The following is a 26,187-nucleotide window of genomic DNA, read 5'->3' as shown; positions in this document are numbered from 1 at the left end:
CAGGTTATGATCACAGGGTTGTGGGATTGAGCCCCAAATCGGGCTCCGCACTGAGTGCGACACCTGCTTAAGATCCTCTCTCTCTCCCCCTCTGCTCCTCCCCCACTCCTGCAATCCCCCTCTAAAATAAATTTTTTTAAAAGGGGGGTGGGGAGCTAAGGGAACACCTGTCAAATTGTTGAGAAAGTTGTACTCAGGGCCCAACAAAGACCTGTACTCCAGGGACCAGAAAAGAAAGACAAATATTGTAGCTCAAGTGGGAGCAGTGAACGGGGTCACAGTTTCAGCTGAAGAACTAAACCTTCAAAGGTTGGGGCTTCATGAAGGCACCTCCAGAGGAAAAGGGGATGGGGAAAAGAACATGGAATTTCCTGAATTGTTTGCTTAGTGCTTATAATCTGCAAAGCTAACGACATAGCGACATAGGAGTTGTATCTGCAATACATGGAAACTGTGTATAACCACTATCCGAAATTGCCCTCACCCCTGAGTGACAGTGATGCTCATTTTTGAGCATGAAATGCCTGTGTGTCAGGCTGCAGTGAACAAAGTAGGAACAGGCACTGTCAGAAGGTACCAGAGAAAACAAGACCCAAAGGCAGAGTCCGTGATTAGAGAAATGGCTCTGCTTTTTACTTGTGGGTTCCAGGAGCAAAGAATGAATTCAGTACCTGCCAAGAGCAAGCCTGTGCATGTACAGCCTGCTTAACCACTCCAAGTGAAATGTATGTGCAGGGCATGATACGTGTACAGACATTGCACATGCAACTTGAAACATGCTAAAAATGCTGGCAAATATGTTCCAACACAAATCTTTGTCTACTTACATTCTTAACTGATACTTGGAACAAGACTAAGCCATATTAGGCGGAGGCATGTTCCTATGAATAGAAAAATCACCAATATAACAAAAAGGGGACAAACCGGTAAAGTAAAAGCCTGTCACTTAAAACAATTTTTTACAAGTACAAGAAAAACACATCTTTATTTTCTGACTAATTATGCATCTATAATCTTATTAAAGTGCATGACTGAGTAAAAAAAGAAACACAATGTCTTTAGCTGCTGAAGAAATGACACTTAATAAATAAAATATTACCCCAGCTCTATGGGATTATCTGCCAAATTAAAAGATCAGTTGGACTGATAGCTCTAAGGAAAAGAGATTCATGTTTACAACTGCCTGGAGTAGAAATCCATTTAATATAAACTTATGTTGCCTTCAGTTCTATCTGCTATGCTTGTTGGAATAAAACCTGATCACATTTATGTGTAGGACCAAACATTAAATGGACTAAGATTTGTGACCCTTGTATTCAACAAACTTAGGTACCTTAAAGGAGGTTCAAGTGCATTACATAAAAAGTGCATACATATGTGTCCAAGTGCAATGCATAAAAATAAATTAGTTCATTATTTTATTTTCAATATTTTTTTCCTCCTTAAAGCAAAAATCCAATCTTAAGTCGAAACAGGTTAGAAGAGATGTTATTTCCCCCAAAGGTTAATGAAAATTCTCATCATATGACTCAGTAAAAACCCACCAAGATGGTGCATCCCTGACTCACTTGGATCTACACACGTAGAGAGGGTAATGTTCTTGAACTTCTTACCTGATCCCTGGTAGTTCATCAGCAGCTCTGTTCTTACCTCCTTTGAGCAAATAAGTAGCCTCTGGGGAGAGTGAACAAAGCCCTTCCTCCTAGATTGAAGAGGTCTCAGGGACCAGACAGAAGATACAGAAGAAACATTCATTCTACACACTTTTTTTTTTTTTTTGTTCTGCCATCTCAGTGCTAGGCACAGAGCTAGACAGATTCATGACCAGACAGACAGGTCTTGGAACTTACATTCTAGACTAGAACCCTCAAGAATAGAAGAGCTTCTCTGGACCAAAGGGAGAGGGTAGAAAGGAGATGGGCAGCAGTAGGTCCCTGAGGGAAAGGGATGCCCAGACCCCTCTTCGGAGTCAAAGCAGCAAAACGGGAGGTAAGTTGGGGACCTGACTGCTTAGGAGCACTGTGTCCTGCTTCTTGGATTGTGTCCCCAGGAAAGGGACAAGGGCCAAATAGGTTTTGGTTGAGCAGTGTGTCTGGGCAGATGGAGCCACAATCTACCTGCTACTTCCCTGCCATAGGCACACTGACGCAGCAGAATGGCTCCCAAGCCCTCAGGCATGGAAGGGTGTATGGAAGAGAGCAGCTGGATGTCGTGAGGGCAAACACAAATTAAAAATAAGAGGTTTAATTCTCTCTGTTGAAAATAAGGGGAGAGACACACACTCCCACTCCACTTTCTTAGAGCGTTTGCTTTAGAAACCTTGTCATTGTAAATTCTTTCTGTCTCTTTGAAATGTAAGTAAATCTTTTTAAAAGCTAAACAAGCCCTTAGCCAGCTTTCTGACCTAGAAATGTCTTTCTCAAGGACCTGGGAACCATATCTTTGTACTGCAAGCATAAGGCACATAGCGGCCCTGCCTCCCAGTTTCTGTGGGGAGGTAGGAGATTCTCTCAAATCTACATCCTGTTATAAAGAAGTAAATTTTTCCTTGTATGAAGCCTCTTAGTGAGCCCAGATGGTCACCTCAATTACTAGGTAAAGTCACCAAATTACCAGATGAGCTAGTGTGACAAATGGTGCTGGCAAGTCCTCTTACTTGGGGACTAGTTATTGTTTATCTTGAGAACAGGGATGTATGGGTTGTATCTGCTTGGCTACATAAGAGGGTGAGATTTCTTTCTGTCTTTGCAACCTCTTAGTGGATTACTTGTGCTGTGTATCACATTTGGTTTAACGTGTATACAATAACGAAAGTGTTTTCTTTCTCTACTATAGAAGATTTCTGGGTTGGGGGATATTGTTTGTAATCGTTTCCCCAACATCTTGAACGGGACAAATGGAAAGAACAATGGACTGACCTAGTGAACCCAGACTTGGACAAAATGACCTCAAGGACAATACTGACCTCCTAATCCCAGCTACTGAAGTTCCCCAAAACTTAGATGCAAGGTTTTGGAGAAAAAGCAGGAAACCCAATTGATGAGATTTCATTACACATCCTCTACAGAATGGGAGCTCAAAGGAAAGATTAATTTGTTGTAGAAAAGTAAATAATTCTTATGTCTTATCTACCTGACTCAGATCAACAACAGCTACCACACGAATACTGGGATTTGCCAATGTTTAGCTCCTAGAGTCTTACTTAAGACACTTGTACTAACAACCCATTTCCTTTGGGTGAAGTGGGAGAGGGATGAGTAGAAGGAAACATTCATAACATGTACAGCTATAATTGTCAAACTTTGCCATGTATTGGACTCACCTGGGGAGTTTTTAAAAATGCAGATGCCCAGGCAAAACATCCTGAGCTAATAAATCAGAATCCCTGGGAGGGGATGCAGTGTCCCTATTCCTTAAAGTTCCCCAGGTGGGCTCACTGTGCAGCAAGTTTGGGACCAGTGATTTTGTTTTTAAATTTTTTATTTATTTTTGAGAGAGACAGACAGACAGAGCACTAGTGGGGGAGGGGCAGAGAGAGAGAGAGGGAGACACAAAATCTGAAGCAGGCTCCAGGCTCTGAGCTGTCCACACAGAGCCCGATGTGGGGCTCAAACTCGTAAACGAGATCATGATCTGAACTGAAACTGGAAGCTTAACCAACTGAGCCACCCAGGCGCCCGGAGAACCAGTGATTTCAAAGTGGTACCAGTGTGCACACAGATTAGCTAGAGATCTTGATTAAATGCAGATTCTGATCTAGGAGGTTGGGGTGCAGCCTGAGAGCCTACATTTCTAACCTGCTCCCACTCTAAGTAGCAAGGAGGTAAAGACCTCTATTACATGCCAGTGTTTTACTTCTGATTACCAGGAAATTAGAAGTTGTGCTGTAAAGGGGTAGGCTCTGGAGTCAGACTGCCTGGCTTTGAATCTTGGCTCTGCACTTGATTGCACTTCAGTGTCTTTATCTGTAAACCAAGGATGACAACAGCGTCTACCAATGTTAGCAACCATAGTAGTAGTATGAGAAATGTATCATTAATCTTAATTCACAGATGAGGACGTTGAAATTCAAAGAGTATCAGTACTTTACCCAAGCTCACCTTGCTAGTAATTGGCAGACAGAGGTTTGACCCCCAGTCTTTTCCCACTATATCCTGCAGCTTTAAGGGTCTGGATTGAAATTAGCCCATTATCCTCCTGTCTTCACTGTTTCTGATCACGTGACCACCGATGTTCTGGTCGGAGAGTGCTTTCCTGAGTCACCTCTGACTCCACTCCCCTTCCCTTTAGTAAACAGCTGTGCCTAGCTGAAGCTCCAGAGGTCATACCTGCTCCCCCTGCTCTATTCCCACAGTGTTACTCAAATTCAGCTTTCTAGGGTCTCTCACCCTGAACTTTGGTGGAAATAGCTTTGTTCTTTTTCATTAGCACTGCTTCTCCAATCGGCATCCCTACACTGAAATCTTTTGCAATTAATTAATTAATCCAAATTAATCCAACCATGGGACTTCCCCTTTCATAAATCAGCAACGATTCTCCATTATTCGCCAAATAAAACCCAGCCTTCATCACCTGCTTTTCCATGATCTGGCCCTGACCACTTTTGTTTTTAAATATTTTTTAATGTTTATTTATTTTTGATAGAGAGCGCACGCGCACACACACACACACACACACACACACACACACGCGCGCAGGCGCGCGCGCAGGAGCAGGGGACAGGCAGGGAGAGAGGGAGACACAGAATCCGAAGCAGGCTCTGCACTGTCAGCACAGAGCCCTACTCGAGGCTCTAACTCACAAACTGTAAGATCATGACCTGAGCCAAAGTAGGACACTCAACCGACTGAACCACCCAAGTGTCCCATGACCACTTTTTTTTTTTAACTGGTTTCCCTGTAATGCCTTCTCCATCTTTTCTCCCCACCACGTGCCCCAGGAGGTCACCTCTCCTCTTCAGAACTCCCCTGCACCCAACACACTTCTTGCAAACAGTAGCCATCCAATAACCAAATGACTGAATGAATGGCTTCAGTCTTGAATACTAAGCCCCAAGGATCTGGGGCCCACTCTCAGGAATGTCCCTAGAGCCAGTGTCCTCAACCACAGCATTTTGGCTGTTGTGAAGTGTGTTATAACTAATGAGTTCCTATTAATAAAGTACAACATTTTCAAATGATTTCCTTCTGATAACCAGAGTGGATTCAGGATTGTCCCTATGACACCCTTGCTTATTTGCAATGTTACGATTTTTGAAGCATAAGAGAACAGGGTGTAATAGAGTTAGTGCACTGAAAATTGCATGAAACGTGCAATTTTATATATGCCACAGTGTTTAATGAGCTATTGTTACTGATATTTTTAAATGAAGGGCAGTGGGTTTTTAAAAAAATGTTTTAATGTTTTATTTTTGAGAGAGAGAGAGACAGAGACAGAGTGTGAGCAGGGGAGGGGCAGAGAGAGAGGGAGACACAGAACCTGAAGCAGGTTCCAGGCTCCAAGCTGTCAGCACAGAGCCCGATGCGGGGCTCGAACTCACGAACTACGAGATGATGACCTGAGCCAAAGTTAGATACTTACCTGACTGAGCCACCCAGGCAGTGTTTTTGAAAAGTAAATTAGCAATATTTTTTCCTTGAAAAATGATATTTGAGATTTTTGAAATAGTTAACTTCATTGTTCACATGCTTGCAGAATACCTTTTTAAAGAAATTTTTTTAATGTTTATTTATTTTTGAGAGATAGAGAGACAGAGCACGAGTGAGGGAGGGGCAGAGAGAGAGGGAGACACAGAATCCGAAGCTTAACCAACTGAGTCACCCAGGTGCCCCAAATACTACTCCTTCCCTTCTCCCCCCACCTCAAAAAAAAAATCTAGCACTATTTCCTTTAATCTAAGATTCATGTGGAGGGGCACAGGCGTGGAACTCTCATTTGTGTGAGGCAGTGGGGGCCAAATTCTAGAGCTGCACTGTTCAACACAGTAGTCACTAGCCATGTGGCAATTGAGCATTTGAAATGTGACTTGTCTAAATTGCAATGGGCTATACCAATATACGTTGGCTTTGAAAGACAGTATCAAATATAAAGAACATAAAATATCTTAATATTTTATATTGATTACATGGTGAAATAATTATACCTTGGCTTTATCAGGTTAAATAAAATATAATATTAAAATTCATTTCACTTGTTTCTGTTTCTCTCTCTCAATTTGGCTACTAGAAAGTTTAAAAATATGCATGTGGTTTACATGTGTGGCTCGTCTTATATTCCTATTGGAAAGCACTGCTGTAGGGTACTTAAGACACATCTGGGAGTCCTATTTAAAATGCAGATTGCCAGGACCAGTCCTCTATGGAATCCAGTTCAACTCTCTGTATTTTTCAGCAGAGATTAGCAGGAGCTACATAAAGTAATGACTGTACTTCTTTACTTTCTTGCTGTTTTTCCCACTACCAACCACCTGATTCTCTTCGTATGTCTCCGTTGCAATTACCAAGAAACAGGAAGAGTCTGGTTTAGATATTCATAACTGACCCTTTGTAATCAGAGCTTTTGTATCAAGCTAACTCATAGGTCTCTGACCTATGGACTGTCTGTCCACACTTCAGTCAAGTGTCCGTCTCTAGGCCAATCAGTTGTGGTTGGTGGGGAGGGTGGAGGAGGCAAGGGTCAGGTTAATCAGAGGACAGGAATGACCTGGAACCTCTCCTCTCAGCTTGGTTTACACAGGACTGTAGGAATGCCCAGCACAGACTGGCCTGGCCAGCAGTGCGTTAATTCAGAAATTAAAAGAACACGTTGCATATTCAAAGGCCCTGTAAGCACTAGAGCCAAGGATTGATTATTTCCTGAACTACCATTTGGACACAATTCCAGCCAAGCCACTCTACAAATAACAAAGACGATAGATCCATTCTCAAAAATATTTCAGTCACCCACATTTCAGTCATAACAGCGAGCTGGCCAGAGTAAACAATAAATTTAGGTGACGAGGGAGAGAATACAGAGGCAGATGAGGCAATATATGGAAGAAAACCAAGCAATCATAGTTCCAATCCCAAAGATACCATCACATCGCCATAAGGCAAGACATCTTAACCCCTTCTGCTTCCGGTTTGTCACCTTTTCAGGGTACAAAGTGACAGGGATTAAGAAGTGGCTTAACCCCTTCTGTTTCCGGTTTGTCACCTTTTCAGGGTACAAAGTGACAGGGATTAAGAAGGTTAGATGGAATGATAGATGTAATGATGCTTTTTGAAGGTAAAAGAGTGCACAAATGTTATATTTACAGGTATGAGTTGTCTGTGAACTATACGTTTCCTAATGAAGGAGTAACCCCACAATAAATCTTACCCAGTGAATACCCCCTGTAGGCAGACCATCTGGTTGTATTTCTTCAACCTTGTTAAAACATTGGAAATGTTAACTCTCAGCTCTCACAATCTATTAGCCCTTACCTGCGGCTATAGCCCTCATCAGAATATGCCTTCAGGAATCTGCCTCAATACATCAAACCCTGCCATCAGGCCAGCAGCCTGCCATGAACCACACAGTATGCATTTGAGAGAAATACAATCAGTCCTGTGGCTAAGGACAATGGCCAACTTAATCTGATGGTAGCCTTTTCCAACACCTGTCAGAATACTCCAGACTTACAACATGTTCTAATAATGCCCTACCACAGCATTTCTGTTTAAATAATCCAAATGGCAAGAAAAACTATAAAAGAAAATTTTAGCTATCATGTTTGCAGCCCGGATTAATTTCCATGCACTATCTTGGGAAAAACAAAATACAATTTCCTTCATCTTGTTCCCCATGTCCTTTTCCACAAGGTAAGTTGACCCACACACACACCCCCACCCCCCGCCAAGGGCTCAACTTTACAGAGAACCAATTTCAGAATACTGCGGATGTTTTCCTTTTTCTGTTCCTTTATGGAGAGTCTGACACATCTACCAAACCGACAGTAGGAGAAAAGGGTTTGCCAAGTATTTGCACAATTGATTAGAGACACAGGAATTTCCGCGGTTGTGAAAAAGGAGCTCTGCGTCTTTAAGGCTCCGCGGAGCTCTCGCTCTCTGCTCGACGCAGACAGACCAGCTCTGCCGCAGCGACTCATCCTATCGATAAGGTTCACTTAGCCAAGGTGGAGGATGGGAAAAGAATGGAGCTGTCCCAGCTACTCAATGAGATCAGGGCAAACTATGAAAAGCTCCTCACGAGAAATCAGATAGAGACCGTGCTCTCAACAAGGATCCAGGTAATGATTTCATACAGACAGGCACCTTCCAGGATAAGGAGACAATCCATGTCTATCCAATTCCTGTCCCGGCCTCTCTGAGGTACAGTATTTCCTTTTCAATGCAGCGTCTACTGGGGAAGGAATTTAGGTTTTACTGCAATGTGACTGGACTACAGGGGGAGACGCTCTAATTAGACTATTAAGTGACCATTCAATGAATGTCAATTGATGCATTTGATTTTTGTATCAATTAGGAGGTTACTATCATTAACGAAACATGGGGCCAACATACAATAAAATGGGGCACTCTAACCTCTTTTAGACATCCTTCAGCAAGGAAGTATTTCAAATACCCTTTGAAGATATTACGGAGTTATTTATAGAGATTGTTTAAATAACATCTTTTAATATGGCAAGCTTTCTAGTAAGATTTATTAGCTTGCATACTTTGTAGAAATAAAACTAAGTAAAATATTTCTGAAAGGTTTCCATCATCGTTTTAATGAGCTCAGTTTTATACCAGATTGTTATAAATAGAAATTACCTAAATATGTGAACATGGCATTCGGAAGCAGTGGTATAAATTGGGACAAATCAAAATTCCCCACATTGATAATGACTCCCCACTTATACAGTTTTGCTTGTGTACTACAAGATGAGAAATGTTGATTTCCAATAACATTGTCCAAGTTATTGGACAAGCCATGAACTATTTAAGCACTGAAAAAAAGAGAAAGCCAAGTTAAATAAGGGCTGACTCTCAATTTCATAGACTCACTTTGCTTTAAAGTGACAATCACATTTAGCAACTCATGAATACCTCAAATGTTTAAATAAATGCACAAATAAATAATTTAGAAACAAAAATTTACAAATTCAGGATTTGGGGGATTTTGTTTGTTTGTTCATTTCGTTTACCTATCATATCTGAGTTCAAGTTCTAGTCCAGGCACCGAAATATGGCAAAGAGTGAACTTAAGAACCTCACTGAAAGGGAAAAAATATTTCCAGGAAATCATAGGGCTTTATTTCATTAGCAGTTCATTTTTGGTAACAATATAAATTGCACCTCAGGGTAATATTCTCAGTCTTCACAAAGAATGATCAGTATCCTAAATCAAGCAAAGTCACTGGAATATTTAAGTACTGGAATAGTTCACTCACCTTTTGCAAAGAGAAGGGAAAAAATTAATAGATGACAATTTCTGAAAATTATAGATCAAAGAAACTATTTTGCAATGGTACCAATACAAGTTATCTAGTTTGTAAGTCATGATGCCAAAATGAGTAAATTAAAGTAAAAGGGAAAAGTTGCAGTAACTTGTTTCGAGTCTTCTTAACGTCAGTCTACTTTAGGGGATTTCTTTCAAGGAACTCAGAAATTCAGAGAAGCCTGATTAATTATTACAAAATAAAGAAACATAAGCTTTTGGTGATTCATTGTTGTAGAATAAACTACCCCAAAATTCAATGGATTAAAACGATGGCATTGTCTCTCATGATTCTGTGGGTTGACTGGGTTCAGTGGGGGTGATTCTTCTGCTACATGTGACGTTGGCTGAGACTATAATCATCGTGGGGCACAACTGGGCTAGGACATCCAAGGTGGCTCACTCATGTGTCCGGAACCTCGGCAGGGTGTTTGGGGAAGGCCGGCTCAGCTGAGACCATTGGGTTTGTTTCTCTCTCTCCATCTGGCCTGTGTGTGATCTCTCCAGCAGCGTATCCAGACTTCTTAACGTGCTGGCCCAGAACTCCCAAAAGCACAGGAGTGCAAGTTTTCAGGGCTTCCTAAGGTTTAGGGCTAGAATGGGCACTTCTGCCACATTCTACTGGCTAAAGCAAGACACAGGTCTGCCCAGATTCAGTTTGGAAGGGGACCACACGAGGACATGAATTTGGGGGAGGTGTGGTTCAGTGGAGGCCATCTTGGGACTCCAGCTGCCACGCGAACATAGCTGCCAGTTTCATACACAATCCAAACGACCGGCAGACACGAGCATTGTTATGCTCTCCTATTTCTAAGTTCTTGACATTCTGTTTTGTAATTGCTCTGGTATGTATTGCTGCTTGACTTTGCCAACATAGCGCTAAGAGCAAGTGATACAACAAACCTAAAGAAATGTATGAATTTTGTTAATGCCTTGCCCTGAAGTTTGTAAACGTTCATTTACTACAATGTTTGCTTTAAAAAATAGCTATTGTGTCATCAAATTAAAATTTTTTATTTCAAAATGCATTTTGATAAAAACATTAAAAAGTTATTTTTGCTTTAAAAATTATACACAATCAATTCCTTCCATTGCTCCTGCTGCTTTTGGGGCCAAATGTTGAGAATTCTGTCAAAAGATACTTTCATTTGATTTGAACATCAGCATAAGAGCATTTAAAGCCAAATATAACATATTCCATTTATTATTTAATATGTCGACATTTAGAAAACAATCTTTAAAGATGTAATTTTTACTACTTCCCTAGATACCCAAGATTAACATGCTTTCCAAAAAGATCATTTGAAAAAGGTAAATCACCAGTGGGTTCTCTTTATACGGAAGTCTATTTTAGAGCTTCTAATGCCTATGATAACTTAATTCTCTAAATTACTCATAATATACTTTCCAGCAGTGTTTAATCCCCGTCCATATACCCAGTCCCAGAATTGATTGGTTTAGACTATATGGCTGTTTATCTGCTTTTACAAAGCAGCCTACAAGAAAATATGGGGGGAAATAATAGCTGAGTTTCAATCCTTCTTCCTGAATAATGCCATAAATAATAGAACGGTCAGAATCAGAGGTCTCAAGCTTAGATCCTGCAAGCTGTTACTTTTCATTAAAATAGATGTATTTTTCTCTGCATTTCCTAGACTGTCATAGTAGGAAGAGACTTCTAAGGTTCATCTTATACCTGAGAAAACTAAAGCTCAGCATGCAATCCACTCACTCCCATACCTGATTAATTAGTAACTAAGCACTGGAACACACATTTGAAATTTAACAGGTTAAAGAAAAAATGAGACACCTATATTATGTTTTTAGGATTTACTTTTAAAGGTCTCATTTTCAAGAGTGCTCTTTGTGTCTGTTGTTCTTGGTGGTGGTGGCTTTCTTAAAGCTAGAAGAAGATATGAGCAAAAAAATGGACAAAGACGAAGAGGCTCTAAAAGCAGCTCAAGCAGAACTCAAGGAAGCTCGACGCCAGTGGCACCACCTGCAAGTGGAAATTGAATCTCTCCAGGCGGTGGTGAGAATCATCTTGATCTTAAAAGTGACTGGCCCACTCAGTCCCCAGGCATTTGCTGATTAAGAGACAGAAAGGAATAATGCCTATTAACTTCCAGTGAGAAACTGAAAATCAAGGCCACTGAAATCTATCCCTGGTGCTAGTTCGACTACCCTGCTCCGTCCATCGTGGCCACGGCTATTAGCAATTCACTCGAGGTTTAGTTCACGCCTATAAAAAAGGAAGTAATCCTTGCTTATCATCCTGGGGTTCTCTAATTTCTGGCATGGGAGAACCTAGCCTTTTTCGTTATCCAAAGTTGTGACTGTGGGGAGTCTTCTATCTACACCCCTGTGACTTGTAATAGTAAAAAAATATTTAAACGCTTTCCTAACATGCCTTTAAAAGCAGCCTGCTCTGCTTTGACATATGATATGCTACATTTTCAATTTTTAAAAATCAAAAAATCAGAGTGATAAGTCAGTTACGTTGTAGATTTTTTGTTGTTGTTGTAAGAATTATCACAGGATTCCTTTGAAATAGTACGCTCTCTAGCTATGATTTTTGTCATTTGAGTCATACACAAATTTGTCAGGAAACATCTCTTGCATAAGTGATATACTACGATTGCAAACCTTTAAGAAAGAACATAATCGAATGAAGGCATTACACATCAGATTCAGAAACACATTTTGTTGCACTGATTCACTGATGACAATCTGTATAAAACAGGAAAGGGGCCTTGAAAACTCCCTACATGCCAGCGAGCAGCATTACCAGATGCAGCTGCAAGACCTAGAAGCTGTGATCGAAGGACTAGAAAAAGAGCTACAGGAAGTAAGGCGCGGCATCGAAAAGCAGCTGCAGGAGCACGAGATGCTTCTCAACACAAAGATGAGGCTAGAACAAGAAATCGCCACTTATCGCCGCCTCCTAGAAAAGGAAGAAATCAGGTACCTAATTCCATATACAGTACTTAATGACAAGTGGCCAGAAATACAGAGTCACTTACATCTTTGTTGAGGTAGTTAGAAATCACATCTAAAACCCCAACATTCAGGGCACCTGCATGGCTCAGTTGGTTAAGGTGGGACTCTTGATTTTGGCTTAGATCATGCCCTGCATCAGGCTCTGCACTGACAGTGTGGAGCCTGCTTGAGATTCTGTCTCTCCCTCTCTCTCTCTGCCCTTCCCCTGCTCCCTCTCTCTCTCAAAAATAAATAAATATTTTTTTAAGTTCATTAAAAAAAAAAAAACCAACATCACCACAGCATGCTCACTGAGTTCCTAAACAAAATAGGATTAAGTAGGCAGAGAACTATTTTCAGCCTCCCAAAATTATGAACAGAATGGCCAAAGTCGGGTACATTAGCTACAACAAGGAGCGTGTCAAGCCTAGAACAAACTGTAAATAATTCTCAGTTGCTACAAAAATGACCTTTCTTAACTTCCTCATTTTCCTTGCCATTCATCTCTTTTAGAATTAGTCACTGTCTTCCATGGACCACCCACAAAGAAAGCTTGGAAAATTCACCTATGACCACATCTCCCCACCCAAGGCCCACTCCCATCACACATCAAAAGCCAAAATTAATAATGACAATAATAATAATTAATAATAATAATAAAACATGATTATATTACAACCATAAAAAGTTTAGTTCTGAGCACATGTTTTGAAAGTCTTCCAGATGTCCTGATAACAAAAGGTATCAAAATATCACAAGAGAAATTCTTACTAATTTACAGTTTCATAATCTGTAATCACGTATAAGGTCACATGGCTCTGAACACAGCACAACCTCCAATTTTCCGTGTTCCCGTGTTAAGAAACTTTCATTCTTGCTTGCTTCAGAATTCCTAGTCCTCTACAAAATTAGAGGAAACTACTTTAACCTATAAGTCTTGACGTTTATTAAGTGTCTTGACATTTATTAAAGTTTTGGAAAACACAAAGTGAATTCCAAATCTACCGCTTACTAACTGAGGCACACGAGGCAAGTTACTGAACCTCTCTGTGCCTCAGGGTTTTTTCATCCATAAAATGGGAATAATATTACCTACCTCATAGGGTTCCCTTGTGGATTAAATAGATTAATGTTTGTATAGTGCTTAAAAGAGTGCTATATAAACATATACACACATATAATTTGTTATTAAATAAAATAAGTGGTGGTGGATTTTATTAAATGCCTAATCATTCAAGATGATGATAAAGTGGTCTTTAAACCTGTATTCCTTTAATACAACTTAAAACATTTTCGTTATGCTATATTTAAGATACATGAGAAAGCATCAAGAAGAATCTCACAAGCCTCACGTACACACTTCCCCCAGCTCAAGAAATGAAACGTATACAGTATTGTTGCGATCGCTCCACCCTGACCCTAGACACCTAAAGCACATCCCCCCACCTTCTCCTTCTCCCTCAGTCTAACCTGGATCCTGAATTTGATGCTTCTCAGTCTCACACATTCCTTTATACTAATATGTAGATATGTATCCCTAAGCAAAAAGTGAAGATATTTTGCATGTTATTTTATTATTATTATCTTTTTAATGTTTATTTCTTTGAGAGAGAGAGAGAATGCAAGTGGGGAAGGGGCAGAGAGAGAGGGACACAAGATCTGAAACAGGTTCCAGGCTCTGAACTGTCAGCACAGAACCTGACACAGGGCTCAAACTCACAAACTGTGAGATCATGACCTGGGCCGAAGTCAGACACTTAACCAACTGAGCTACCCAGGTGCCCCGTGTGTTATTTTAACCTTTATAAAATTACCTACAAATTACCTCCCCCCACCCCCACTCAATGTTATACTTGGGAGATTCATCCATAAAGGTACAGTGTACCCTGGGGCGCCTTGGTGGCTCAGTTGGTTAAGCGTCCAACTTGGGCCTAGGTCATGAGCTTGCCATTCCCGAGTTCACGGTGTACATTGGGCTCTGTGCTGACAGCTCAGAGCCTGGAGCCTGCTTCAGATTCTGTGTCTCCCTCTCTCTGCCCCTTCCCCATCACGCTCTGTCTCTCCGTCTCTGCTTTCTCTCAAAAATAAATAAACATTTTTAAAAATTTTAAAAACGATACAGTGTATCTTTAGCTCATTTATTTTCACTGCTAAGTAGTATTTCCATTGTATGAATATACTACAATTTATCCATTCTCTTACTGGCGAGCATTTGTTTCAATTAAAGGCTAATATGGTCTTGCTTCTATAATATAATTCTTTCCAATTTCAGATACTATGGTTGTATCCAAGGTGAGAAAAAAGAACAAAAACCTACGACAAGTAGAGTTGGTTTTGTTTTACCTTCAGGTGAGTTTCTGATATAAGTAAATGACTTGAAAAGTAAAACGTCATTTATAGGGATTATAAATAAATACTGTACAGTAGCAAAAACAAGCAATGTTTGAGTAAACTTCGACACAGAAATTGACTGTGACTATTATTACAACATTGTGATTGAATGTTTCATGTTAATGTTTACACAGCCATTATAAATGAAATATCTTTCTCAACCAAACTCCCACAAAAGTATGAGAACGAAAAAGTGGAAACAGTGACCAAACAAGCAATACTGAATGGAAATGTTGTGAAGGAAAGCACAGAGGCTCGTGGCACAATTCAGTAAGTAAAATAATTTTGACTAAGAAACAATAATACACACATGCAAAGAAATTAACTTCACTTGTGTAATCTCGGTGATCTTTGCATGTTTCCAAACATAATTTTAATATGCTGTGATTTTTTTAAATCCGACATGACTAGATATATATAAACAAAAACCCAGAGGAAGGAGTACTCAACCCTTAATTCACCATTTTTCTAAAATTATAACCAAAACATGTGAATTGCATAGAATTCCTTGGAAATTATATTCATTTGATTTTTAAAGTATGTAAATTATAAATTTCACTATGTCAATTGTGAGTTATAATTCAAAATGTGTCAGTTATGAACTATGCAAATTTCTTGATTTCTTTTTCATATGGAATATATATTAGGTATTTTTAATAGATCCATCCTTCTTTATATGGAAAGGTTTATTTTATCATTTCAGGACAGAGAAAGTGGATGAAGTTATTAAGGAATGGGAAGGCTCCTTCTTTAAAGACAACCCTCGATTAAGGAAAAAATCTGTTTCTCTTCGTTTTGACCTTCATTTAGCAGCCACTGATGAAGGGTGTTTACAGACTAAGCAGGATAATCTACCAGATATAGAAGTCAGGCTTATCATGAGAAGATCATGTAGTATCCCCTCTATCAAACCTCCATCCGGAGCTAATTAATCCAAAGACAATATTTGACTTGATTTGAAAATGACATTAGGGTGGACCAAGGGTAGGCCATAGGGTAGGCCATACTGATCACCCTCTGTCCCAATTATTAAGTATGTATGTTATGATCAATGTGCAATTCTCTTCAGAAAACAAACAGTAAGGAACAAAATTTCTCTGAATCTAATTATGGATGTACTCTTTGAAGAGGGGGAGCTTAAAAATAAAATCAGAAATTCAGTATGGTTTCTATTTTATTTGCTCCACATAGTCTTCTCTTTTTTCCTTGAAATGTTATCGGAGACTGTAAGTGTTAAGCTGGCTTAAATCTTTGAAATTTCACTCAACTGGCCAAAAATTCTAGGGAAAAAGAACAGTTTGTTTAAGTATGATTGTATCACATTAAGAATCCTACCAACTTATGCATCATTATTCCATGACTGGTTATATCTAAAAAGATTTTTCTACTTAGAAAGGAAAACAATTATAAACAAACTTTTAAAGAGGGCTCACTATTCACATAACTAAAAAAAACTTTTTTTGAGACAATTATTTGCACACTTAGAAAAAAAACAGTTACTTTCCATGAGCAGTTCTGAGCAAGCTATAGAACACACCCCTCGCTAATTTGATGATTAAATAAAATTAAGTTAATCTTCATACAAAAGCTTTTTGTAACCATTATCTGATTTCCAGAAGAGTAACTTTATTCAAAGAACTTGAAGGTTGTGTCCTCCCCCACAAAAAAATCAGAAGGCCAGCGGCACAAACAAAAGATGAAAATCTCGTTGCTATGGTTACTAGAATAGTTCTCCAATCTCACCATCCCAACTTTTCCATCTGTCAAGCTCAATGTGACTAATTTGGATATTCAGTGTGAGCATTAGATAAGATACTATAAAAAGTATTATAAATATTTCTTGCAATCATTTATGTGAACTATGATAACAGTACTGTTATCTAAGCTATTTGCAGGATTTATGTTTTTAAATTGTTCAAACTGTAATAAATATGGACAGAAAATATATTTGTGAATAAGTCAAGTATTGTTGCAAAGTTTTTTAAACAACCTAATTTGTTTAATACAGGCATATTTATTTATTTTAAGACCTTAAATAATAATACCTGTTTTAAAACATTAGAAATTTATAGGCTATCACTTTTTTTCTAAGCAGAAAAAATGTTGAGTACAACTCACCATACTTTTTCCCAGCTAAAGTGTCATATAAGGGCTACAGCTCATTTAGCATTTTTAGTATAGCCTCTGTAATCTCCCTCTCTCTCTGTCTCTATTATTTCAAACAGAACAAAATGTATATTTTAACCAGGAGAAAATTGTGTTAAATAATCTTTAACATAATACAGGGATATAAAATTTTAAATTTTCTTTTTCAATTACTTTAGATTCCTTTTAGCCTGTCTTATCCTATTTAGCAGAAGGGATGATTTTGTTTTGTCAAGGATACAACGGCACGTTAAATGCTTATTCTTGTGCAAGCGTCTGACATAAAATACATCCTGTACATAAGTGTTTTCATTCAATATTAGTTACATGCTATGCTACAAACTTTATCAATGCTTTGGAAAAATGCAATCGTATAAGCTATTGTATTAAAGTTACTATACTAAGCAACAGTAAGCATAATAAAACAATGTATCCAGCGTAATCTATATGCAGTGTTAAAAACAGTACTGGGCGTCATGAATGTAACTGCTTGTTATAGTAATTCCACTATGCAGCTCTTGTGTGTATAACATGTACATTTTAAAATACAGTACTTGACTTTATAAAAAAGTTTTATTTGCTTTGGGGTATTTTAAATTGGGATATGAATTTACCAGAGTAAATGATACCACTACAATAAAAAAAAAACCTGAAACATGAACTTGAAAGTTGCATTTTATTTGAGTGTGATACATTGTATTAAGTTTAATTGTTCTGATATTATTAGCTCACTTGGGGAATGAAGAAATGTGCAAGCATGGTGGAGACAGAACAGTTTTTATACTTTTTTTGGCAAAAGAGAAGTTAAGAATGGTATAGTCGAATAAATGGTATATTCTAATTAAGAGAATCAAAATAATCCCACCATCCTGGGAAAAGTGTAACAGTAGCTATAATTTGCAAAATGTTTACTCTGCCCTTGGCACTGTACTCAGCAAAGTTGTACATAATCTCCAAATTTTACAGCAGTCCTACAAGATTTTATCCTCATTTTACGGTGAATAGAACTTAATATTCTGGAGTCTCTGACTTTTGTATATGTCAAAATACAAATACAAAAGTAAAGAATGATTCCAATTACTAACGATTATAGGATCCTAGCCCAGGCACCATCACTAATTCCCCATGTGACCAGAAAGGAATTACTTGAGTCCCCTAAGCCTCAGTGTTCACACTTGAAAACAAAGGAAAGGTGATGCTTGGCAATATTCCTACCTTGATTACAGCACAGAGTTGTTTGAAATAATATACGTGTGAAAATATTTGACAAAGCACTACTCAAATATACAATGCCATTTGGATGAAAATTGTCATTGGGAATTTGTGAGGACAGTTATAGCTGATGGTGATTAAGTAATAGTTCAAAACACAAACGGTGAAGAAATTTTCCAAATTCTTCAACTGCTGCTAAATTATTCTTTCCCAGTGAGTTACCTAATTTGAACTGTTCCACCATGATAGTTTTCAAATTACAAAAGTGTTCTCTAAAGTAAAAAAAAAAAAAAAAAATGCTTAAATTAATTTGAAAGTGTCAAGTGGAAATGTATTATGGAGAGGAGGAGCCAAGATGGCAGAACAGCATGGAAGGTTTTTTGTGTGTCTCGCGTCCATGAAATACAGCCAGATCAATGCTAAGCCATCCTGCACACCTAGAAAACTGATTTGAGGATTAACATAACAATCTGCACAACCTAAACCCCAGAACTCAGCAGGTACGGATGCAGAGAGGTGAACTGGGGGAGAGAGAAGCCATGGAGGGCAAGGAGCCGCTTTTTCATGTAAAGAGAGGATGGAGACGGGGGGATACAGGAAAAGCACCCCCCAAAAGCAGCTGGAGAGAAAGTGGAAAAGTGGAAACAGCCTCAGGGACTGAACTAAAAAGGGAGAAAGGAGAAAGGAGAGGGTTGAAATTCTATTAAGACTCTATAGAGTCTGAAACGCCACAGCTCGATACCTGGTGGTGCTCTGGTGAGAAAGGCGAATCCCCAGGAGCAGAATGAAGTCTGGAGGGTCTTCGAGCCACACAGGGAGCGGCGGTTCCCCTGCTGGGCGGACACCTGGTAGAGGCTGTGTGGGTCCCCCAAAGGGAAGGACCCAGTGGACCCGGGAGAACAACCACATTCGCTGGTGCTGGAACAAAGTTGCTGGGGGTGAAGCCCGGTGCCAGATGCACTTTGTGATTTGCCATAATCCCTGAAATGCTGCTGCTACACGATCGTGTGTGAACTTTTTCTGGGGCGGGCTGGCACCCTGCCGCAATCTCTGAGCATTGGCAGCAGCACGGTCCCGTGAATGTTCCTGGGTGCAGCTGGCACCCGGCCATTGCTCGGTGAGACCCTCGGCAGAGGGGCAGAACGGGTCAAAGCCGCAGTCCCTCAGAAGAAAGGGGTCGGGAAACACAGCCGCATCGGAGATAAAACTCAGGAGGGAGGTGCTGCCTGGGGCTTGGTCACGGATAGCGTAAAAGCGGGGAGTGGATAGAAGCCGAAGACAAAGGACAGGTGCAGGGTTGCTGGTCAGGGAGAGCAGAGTTCCAATACTAGAGACTGGGTAGCTGGGTGACACCATTTTCACTGCTCCCGCGCATGCCCATACACACCTGCATGCGTAACAACAATCCACCCCAGTAAGCCAAGCAGCGCCATCTAGTGGAGAACAGAGCCACTACATTAAGCCCCGCCCAACGGGGCCAATCTCACTCTTCAGGAACACAGAAGAGTGTTCTCCGCCTGCTTAGTTTATGGACTATAAAGCACTTCATAGTTTGACTTCTAGGGGAAAATGAAGTAATTTCAATTGTATTTCAATCTGTTTGCTGGTCCATCTATTCAATTTTCTTTTTTTTTCTTTTTTTCGTTTCTTTTCTTTTTCTTGAATACAGAAACAATTTATTTTTATTTTCAATTTTTATTAAAAAGATTTTTAATTTTTTTCTACTATACTTTTTACTTTTGTGTAAATTTTTTCAAATCCTATTTTACTTCCATCATTTCATTTTATTTCAGTGTATTCATTTTTTCAAATTTTCAAATGATTCCCTTTTTTTTTTCTTTCCCCTTTTTTCTCTAATCTGTCAAGCCCTTGTCAACACCCAGACCAAAACACACCTAGGATCTAGCATCATTTATTAGATTTTGTGTGTGTGTGTGTGTGTTTAATTTTTTAATTTTAACTTTTTTTAATTTTTAAATTTTTTACCTCATTAATTCTTTTTCTCCCTTCAAAATGAAGAAATGAAGGAATTCACCCCAAAAGAAAGAGCAGGAAGAAACAAAAGCCAGGGACTTAACTAACACAGATACAAGCAAGAGGTCTGAACCAGAATTTAGAATCACGATAATAAGAAAACTCGCTGGAGTCGAAAATAGATTAGAATCCTTTTCTGCAGAGATAAAAGAAGTAAAAGCTAGTCAGGATGAGATAAAAAATGCTATAACTGAGCTGCAATCTCAAATAGATGCCAACGGCAGCAAGGATAGATGAGGCAGAGCAGAGAATCAGCGATATAGAGGAAAAACTTATGGAAAATAATGAAGCAGAAAAAAAGAGGGAGACTAAGGCAAAAGAGCACGATTTAAGAAATAGAGAAATCAGTGACTCATTTGAAAAGAACAACATCAGAATCATAGGGGTCCCAGAAGAGGAAGAGAGAGAAATAGGGATAGAAGGGTTATGTGAGCAAATCATAGCAGAAAACTTTCCTAACCTGGGGAAAGATACAGACATCAAAATCCAGGAAGCACAGAGGACTCACGTTAGAGTCAACAAAAAAAACAACCACTAACAAGTCATATCATAGTCAAATTCACAAAATACTCAGGCAAGGAAAGAATCATGAAAGCAGCAAGGGAAAAGAAGTCCTTAACCTACAAGGGAAGACAGATCAAGTTTGCAGCAGACCTATCCACAGAAACTTGGCAGGCCAGAAAAGAGTGGCAGGATATATTCAATATGCTGAATCAGAAAAATATGCAGCCAAGAAATCTTTATCCAGCAAGGCGGTCATTCAAAATAGGAAAGACTAATAAAAGTTTCCCAGACAAACAAAAATTAAAGGAGTTTGAGACCACTAAACCAGCCCTGCAAGAAATTTTAAGGGGGACTCTCTGAGGGGAGAAAAGATGAAATACATACATACATACATACATACATACCAAAAGCAACAAAGACTAGAAAGGACCAGAGAACACCACCAGAAATTCCAACTCTACAAGCATCATAATGGCAATGAATTCATATCTTTCAGTACTCACTCTAAACATCAATGGACTCAATGCTCCAATCAAAAGACATAAGGTAATAGAATGGATAAGAAAACAAGATCCATCTATATGCTATTCACAAGAGACCCACTTTAGACCTAAAGACACCTTCAGATTGAAAGTAAGGGGATGGAGAACCATCTACCATGATATTGGTCAACAAAAGAAAGCCAGAGTAGCCATACTTACATCAGACTATCTAGACATTAAAATAAAGACTGTAACAAAAGATGAAGAAGGGCATTATATGATAATCAAGGGGTCTATCCACCAATAAGACCTAACAATTGTAAACATTTATGCTACAAATGTGAGAGCACCCAAATATATAAATCAATCACAAACATAAAGAAACTCGTTGATAATAATACCATAATAGTAGGGGACTTCAACACCCCACTCAGAGCAATGGACAGATCATCTAATCAGAAAACCAACAAGGAAACAATGGCTTTGAATGACACACTGGACCAGATGGACTTAACAGATATATTCAGAACATTTCATCCTAAAGCAGCAGGATATACATTCTTCTCCAGTACACATGGAACGTTCTCCAGAATAGACCACATACTGGGACACAAATCAGCAAGTACAAAAAGATCGAGATCATACCATGCAAATTTTCAGACCACAACGTTATGAAACTCAAAATCAAACACAAGGAAAAATTTGGAAACGTAACAAATACTTGGCGACCAAAGAATGAATGGGCTAACCAAGAAGTTAAAGAGGAAATTAAAAAGTACATGGAAGCCAATGAAAATGATAACACCACAACCCAAAACCACTGGGACGCAGCAAACGTGGTCGTAAGAAGGAAGTATATAGCAATCCAGGCCTTCCTAAAGAAGGAAGAAAGGTCTCAGATACACAACCTAACCTGAAACCTTACAGAACTGGAAAAAGAACAGCAAATAAAACCACAAACCAGCAGAAGACAGGAAATAATAAAGATTAGAGCAGAAATTAACGCTATCAAATCCAAAAAAAAAAACAAAAAACAAAAAAAAACCAGAACAGATCAATGAAACCAGAAGCTGGTTCTTTGAAAGAATTAACAAAATTGACTGGCTAGTGGTTTACTAGCCAGTTTGATCAAAAAGAAAAAGGAAAGAACCCAAATAAATAAAATCAAGAATGAAAGAGGAGAGATCACAACCAACACAGCAGAAATAAAAACAATAATAAGAGAATATTATGAGCAATTATATGCCAATAAAATGGGCAATCTGGAAGAAATTGACAAATTACTAGAAACATATATATACTACCAAAACTGAAACAGGAAGAAATAGAAAATTTGAACAGACCCATAACCAGTAAAGAAATCAAATTAATAATCAAAAATCTCCCAAAAAACAAGAGTCCAGGGCCAAATGGCTTTCTAGGGGAATTCTACCAAACATTTAAGGAAGAGTTAACACCTATTCTCTTGAAGCTGTTCCAAAAAAATAGAAATGGAAGGAAAACTTCCAAACTCTATGAAGCCAGCATTACCTTGATTCCAAAACCAGACAAAGATGCAACTAAAAAGGCAAACTATAGACCAATTTCCCTGATGAACATGGATGCAAAAATCCTCAACAAGATATTAGTCAACCAGATCCAACAATACATTAAAAAAATTATCCACCACAACCAAGTGAGATTTATTCCCGGGATGCAGGTCTGTTTCAATATCCACAAAACAATCAATGTGATTCATCACATCAACAAAAGAAAGTTCAAGAACCATATGATCCTCTCAATAGATGCAGAGAAAGCGTTTGACAAAATACAGCATCCTTTCTTGATAAAAACCCTCAGAAAGTAGGGATAAAAGGATCATACCTCGAGATCATAAAAGCCATATATGAAAGACCCAACACTAACATCCTCAATGGGGAAAAACTGAGAGCTTTCCCCCTAAGGTCAGGAACAGGACAGGGATGACCACTCTCACCATTGTTATTCAACACAGTATTGGAAGTCTTAGCCTCAGCAATCAGACAACACAAAGAAATAAAAGGCATCCAAATTGGCCAGGAGGAGGTCAAACTTTCACTCTTTGCAGATGACATGATACTCTATATGGAAAACCCAAAAGATTCCACAAAAAAACTGCTAGAACTGATTCATGAATTCAGCAAGGTTGCAAGATATAAAATCAATGCACAGAAATCGGTTGCATTCCTATACACCAACAAAGAAGCAAGAGAAAGAGAAATCAAGGAATCGATCCCATTTACAATTGCACCAAAACCATAAAATACCTAGGAATAAATCTGACCAAAAAGGTGAAAAATCTATACACTGAAAACCATAGAGAGCTTATGAAAGAAATGGAAGAAGACACAAAAAAATGGAAAAAGATTCCATGCTCCTGAATAGGAAGAACAAATATTGTTAAAAGGTTAATACTACCCAAAGCAATCTGCATATTCAATGCAATCCCTATCAAAATAACACCAGCATTCTTCACAGAGCTAGAACAAATGATCCTAAAATTTATATGGAACCAGAAAAGACCCCAAATAGCCAAAGAAATCTTGAAAAAGAAAACCAAAGCAGGAGGCATCACAATCCTGGACTTCAAGCTATATTACAAAGCTGTAATCATCAAGACAGTATGGTACTGACACAAAACAGATGCTCAGATCAATTGAACAGAACAGAGAACCCAGAAATGGACCCACAAACTTATGGCCAACTAATCTTTGAGAAAGCAGGAAAGAATATCCAATGGAATAAAGACAGTCTCTTCAGCAAGTGGTGCTGGGAAAACTGGAGAGCAACATGCAGAAAAATGAACCTGCATGTGGTATATTTCTTACACCATACACAAAAATAAACTCAAAATGGATGAAAGATCTAAATGTAAGACAGGAAGCCATAAAAATCCTCGAGGAGAAAGCAGGCAAAAACCTCTTTGATCTTGGCAGCAGCAACTTCTTACTCAACATGTCTCCAGAGGCAAGGGAAACAAAAGCAAAAATGAACTATTGGGACCTCATCAAAATAAAAAGCTCTGAACAGCAAAGGAAACAATCAGCAAAACTAAAAGGCCACTGATGTAACGGGAGAAGATGTTTGCAAACAACATATCAGATAAAGGGTTAGTATCCAAAATCTATAAAGAACTTATCAAACTCAACACCCAAAACACAAATAATCCAGTGAAGAAATGGGCAAATGACATGAATAGACACTTCTCCAAAGAATACATCCAGATGGCCAACCAACACATGAACAAACGTTCAACATCACTCATCATCCGGGAAATACAAATCAAAACCACAATAAGATACCACCTCACACCTGCCAGAATGCCTAACATTAACAACTCAGGCAACAACAGATGTTGGCAAGGATGTGGAGAAAGAGGATCTCTTTTGCACTGCTGGTGAGAATGCAAACCGGTGCGGCCACTCTGGAAAACAGTATGGAGGTTCCTCAAAAAGTTAAAAATAGAACTGCCCTATGACCCAGCAATTGCACTACTAGGGATTTATCCAAGGGAGACAGGTATGCTGTTTTGAAGGGGCACATGCACCCCAATGTTTATAGCAGCACTGTCAACAATAGCCAAAATATGGAAAGAGGCCAAATGTTCATGGATGGATAAATGGATAAAGAAGATATGGTGCATATATATACAGTGGAGTATTACTCGGCAATAAAAAATGGAATCTTGCCATCTGCAACTACGTGGATGGAACTAGAGGGTATTATGCTAAGCAAAATTAGAGAAAGACAAATATATGACTTCACTCATATGAGGACTTTAAGACACAGAACAGATGAACACAAGGGAAGGGAAGCAAAAATAATATAAAAACAGAGAGGGGGACAAAATATAAGAGACTCAAGTATGGAGAACAAGCAAAGGGTTACTGGAGGGGTTGTGGGAGGGGGCATGGACTAAATGGGTAAGGGGCATTAAGGAATCTACCCCTGAAATAATTGTTGCACTATATGCTAACTAACTTGGATGTAAATTTTAAAAAGAAAAGAAAAAAAAAAGAAAAAAAGAAATGTATTATGGGACACGGGCCAAAATGAAACTTTAGTTAAATGTATAGACACATCATTCAAATGATCAACACATAAAACCAAAGGAAAGTTTGTACACAGGGCAGAATCTGCTTCTGTGGCTATAAATGATGATCAGCATGGACACACCGACTGCTAATATTAATGGACATACTACAGATTTTGAAGGAAGGTATGTGTGCAAATCAGTACAAGCCTCTTCTGGTTTCCTTTACACACTTAGACCCTAGGCCAAGGTTGGCCAACTTTCTCAGTAAAAGCCCAGGTAGCTAATATTTTAGGCTTTCCAGGCCATATGATCCCTGTAGGAACTACACCATTCTGCTTTTGTAGCTGAAAGCAACTATAAATAATATGGAAACAAATGGGCATGGTTGTGTCCTAATAAACTACAAAAACAGGGGGCAGCTCAGATTGGGCCTGCAGTAGTCCTTTGCTGGTATCTTCCCCAGATCCTCAAACAAGGTCTATGGATGCCAGACCATACCTTCAGATTCTCCACGACCATCCTATTTTCATCCTTTTCCATACCATGTGTCAAAGCTCATGTCCCAAATCCTCAAGGTATCTTGTAGGCAATGCAGAAGCTTGTAAAAACAAACCATACTTTGTCAAATTCTACAACACGCTGTGAAATTACTCTGTCCTGGAATCTACCGGGCTTCAAGATTTCACAACTATTTCTAGTGATAGAAACTGAATACCCATAACTTCTGCTTTCACAGACACAGCTGAGAAAATTAACCTATTTCACCATTTTGCCTATCACCAGACTTTTATAAGCTATTTGGCCTGGGAGAACTCTGTCTTCTCTTTCCCTATTTTAAGAAAAAAAAATTCCAGGGGTTCCTGGGTGGCTCAGTCTACTAAGTGTCCGACTCTTGGTTTCGGCTCAGGCTTTGCACAGAGCCCT

The 26,187-nt window shown here is 39.0% G+C and overlaps 1 protein-coding gene across 1 annotated transcript; it reads left to right on the top strand.

Moving 5' to 3' along the window:
* Nucleotides 1-8,078: 8,078 nt before the first annotated feature.
* On the top strand, nucleotides 8,079-15,764 carry KRT222 (keratin 222). The gene is made up of 6 exons (XM_007085817.3): nucleotides 8,079-8,269; nucleotides 11,366-11,494; nucleotides 12,206-12,426; nucleotides 14,714-14,790; nucleotides 14,967-15,102; nucleotides 15,536-15,764. The coding sequence occupies exons 1-6, from the start codon at nucleotides 8,174-8,176 to the stop codon at nucleotides 15,762-15,764; spliced, it is 888 nt and encodes a 295-aa protein (XP_007085879.1). The 5' UTR covers nucleotides 8,079-8,173.
* Nucleotides 15,765-26,187: the final 10,423 nt, after the last annotated feature.

Source organism: Panthera tigris, chromosome E1 (assembly GCF_018350195.1).
Source record: "Panthera tigris isolate Pti1 chromosome E1, P.tigris_Pti1_mat1.1, whole genome shotgun sequence".
NCBI classification, from domain to species: Eukaryota; Metazoa; Chordata; class Mammalia; order Carnivora; family Felidae; genus Panthera; species Panthera tigris.
This window is presented reverse-complemented; position numbering and strand designations above follow the sequence as displayed.

Bases quoted from the DNA above. Each gene is read 5' to 3' on its own strand.
- KRT222 (XM_007085817.3), top strand. From the start codon at position 8,174: ATGGAGCTGTCCCAGCTACTCAATGAGATCAGGGCAAACTATGAAAAG. The intron at 12,427-14,713 runs GTACCTAATTCC...TTCCAATTTCAG, and splicing joins CTAGAAAAGGAAGAAATCAG to ATACTATGGTTGTATCCAAG. The intron at 15,103-15,535 runs GTAAGTAAAATA...TTATCATTTCAG, and splicing joins GAGGCTCGTGGCACAATTCA to GACAGAGAAAGTGGATGAAG.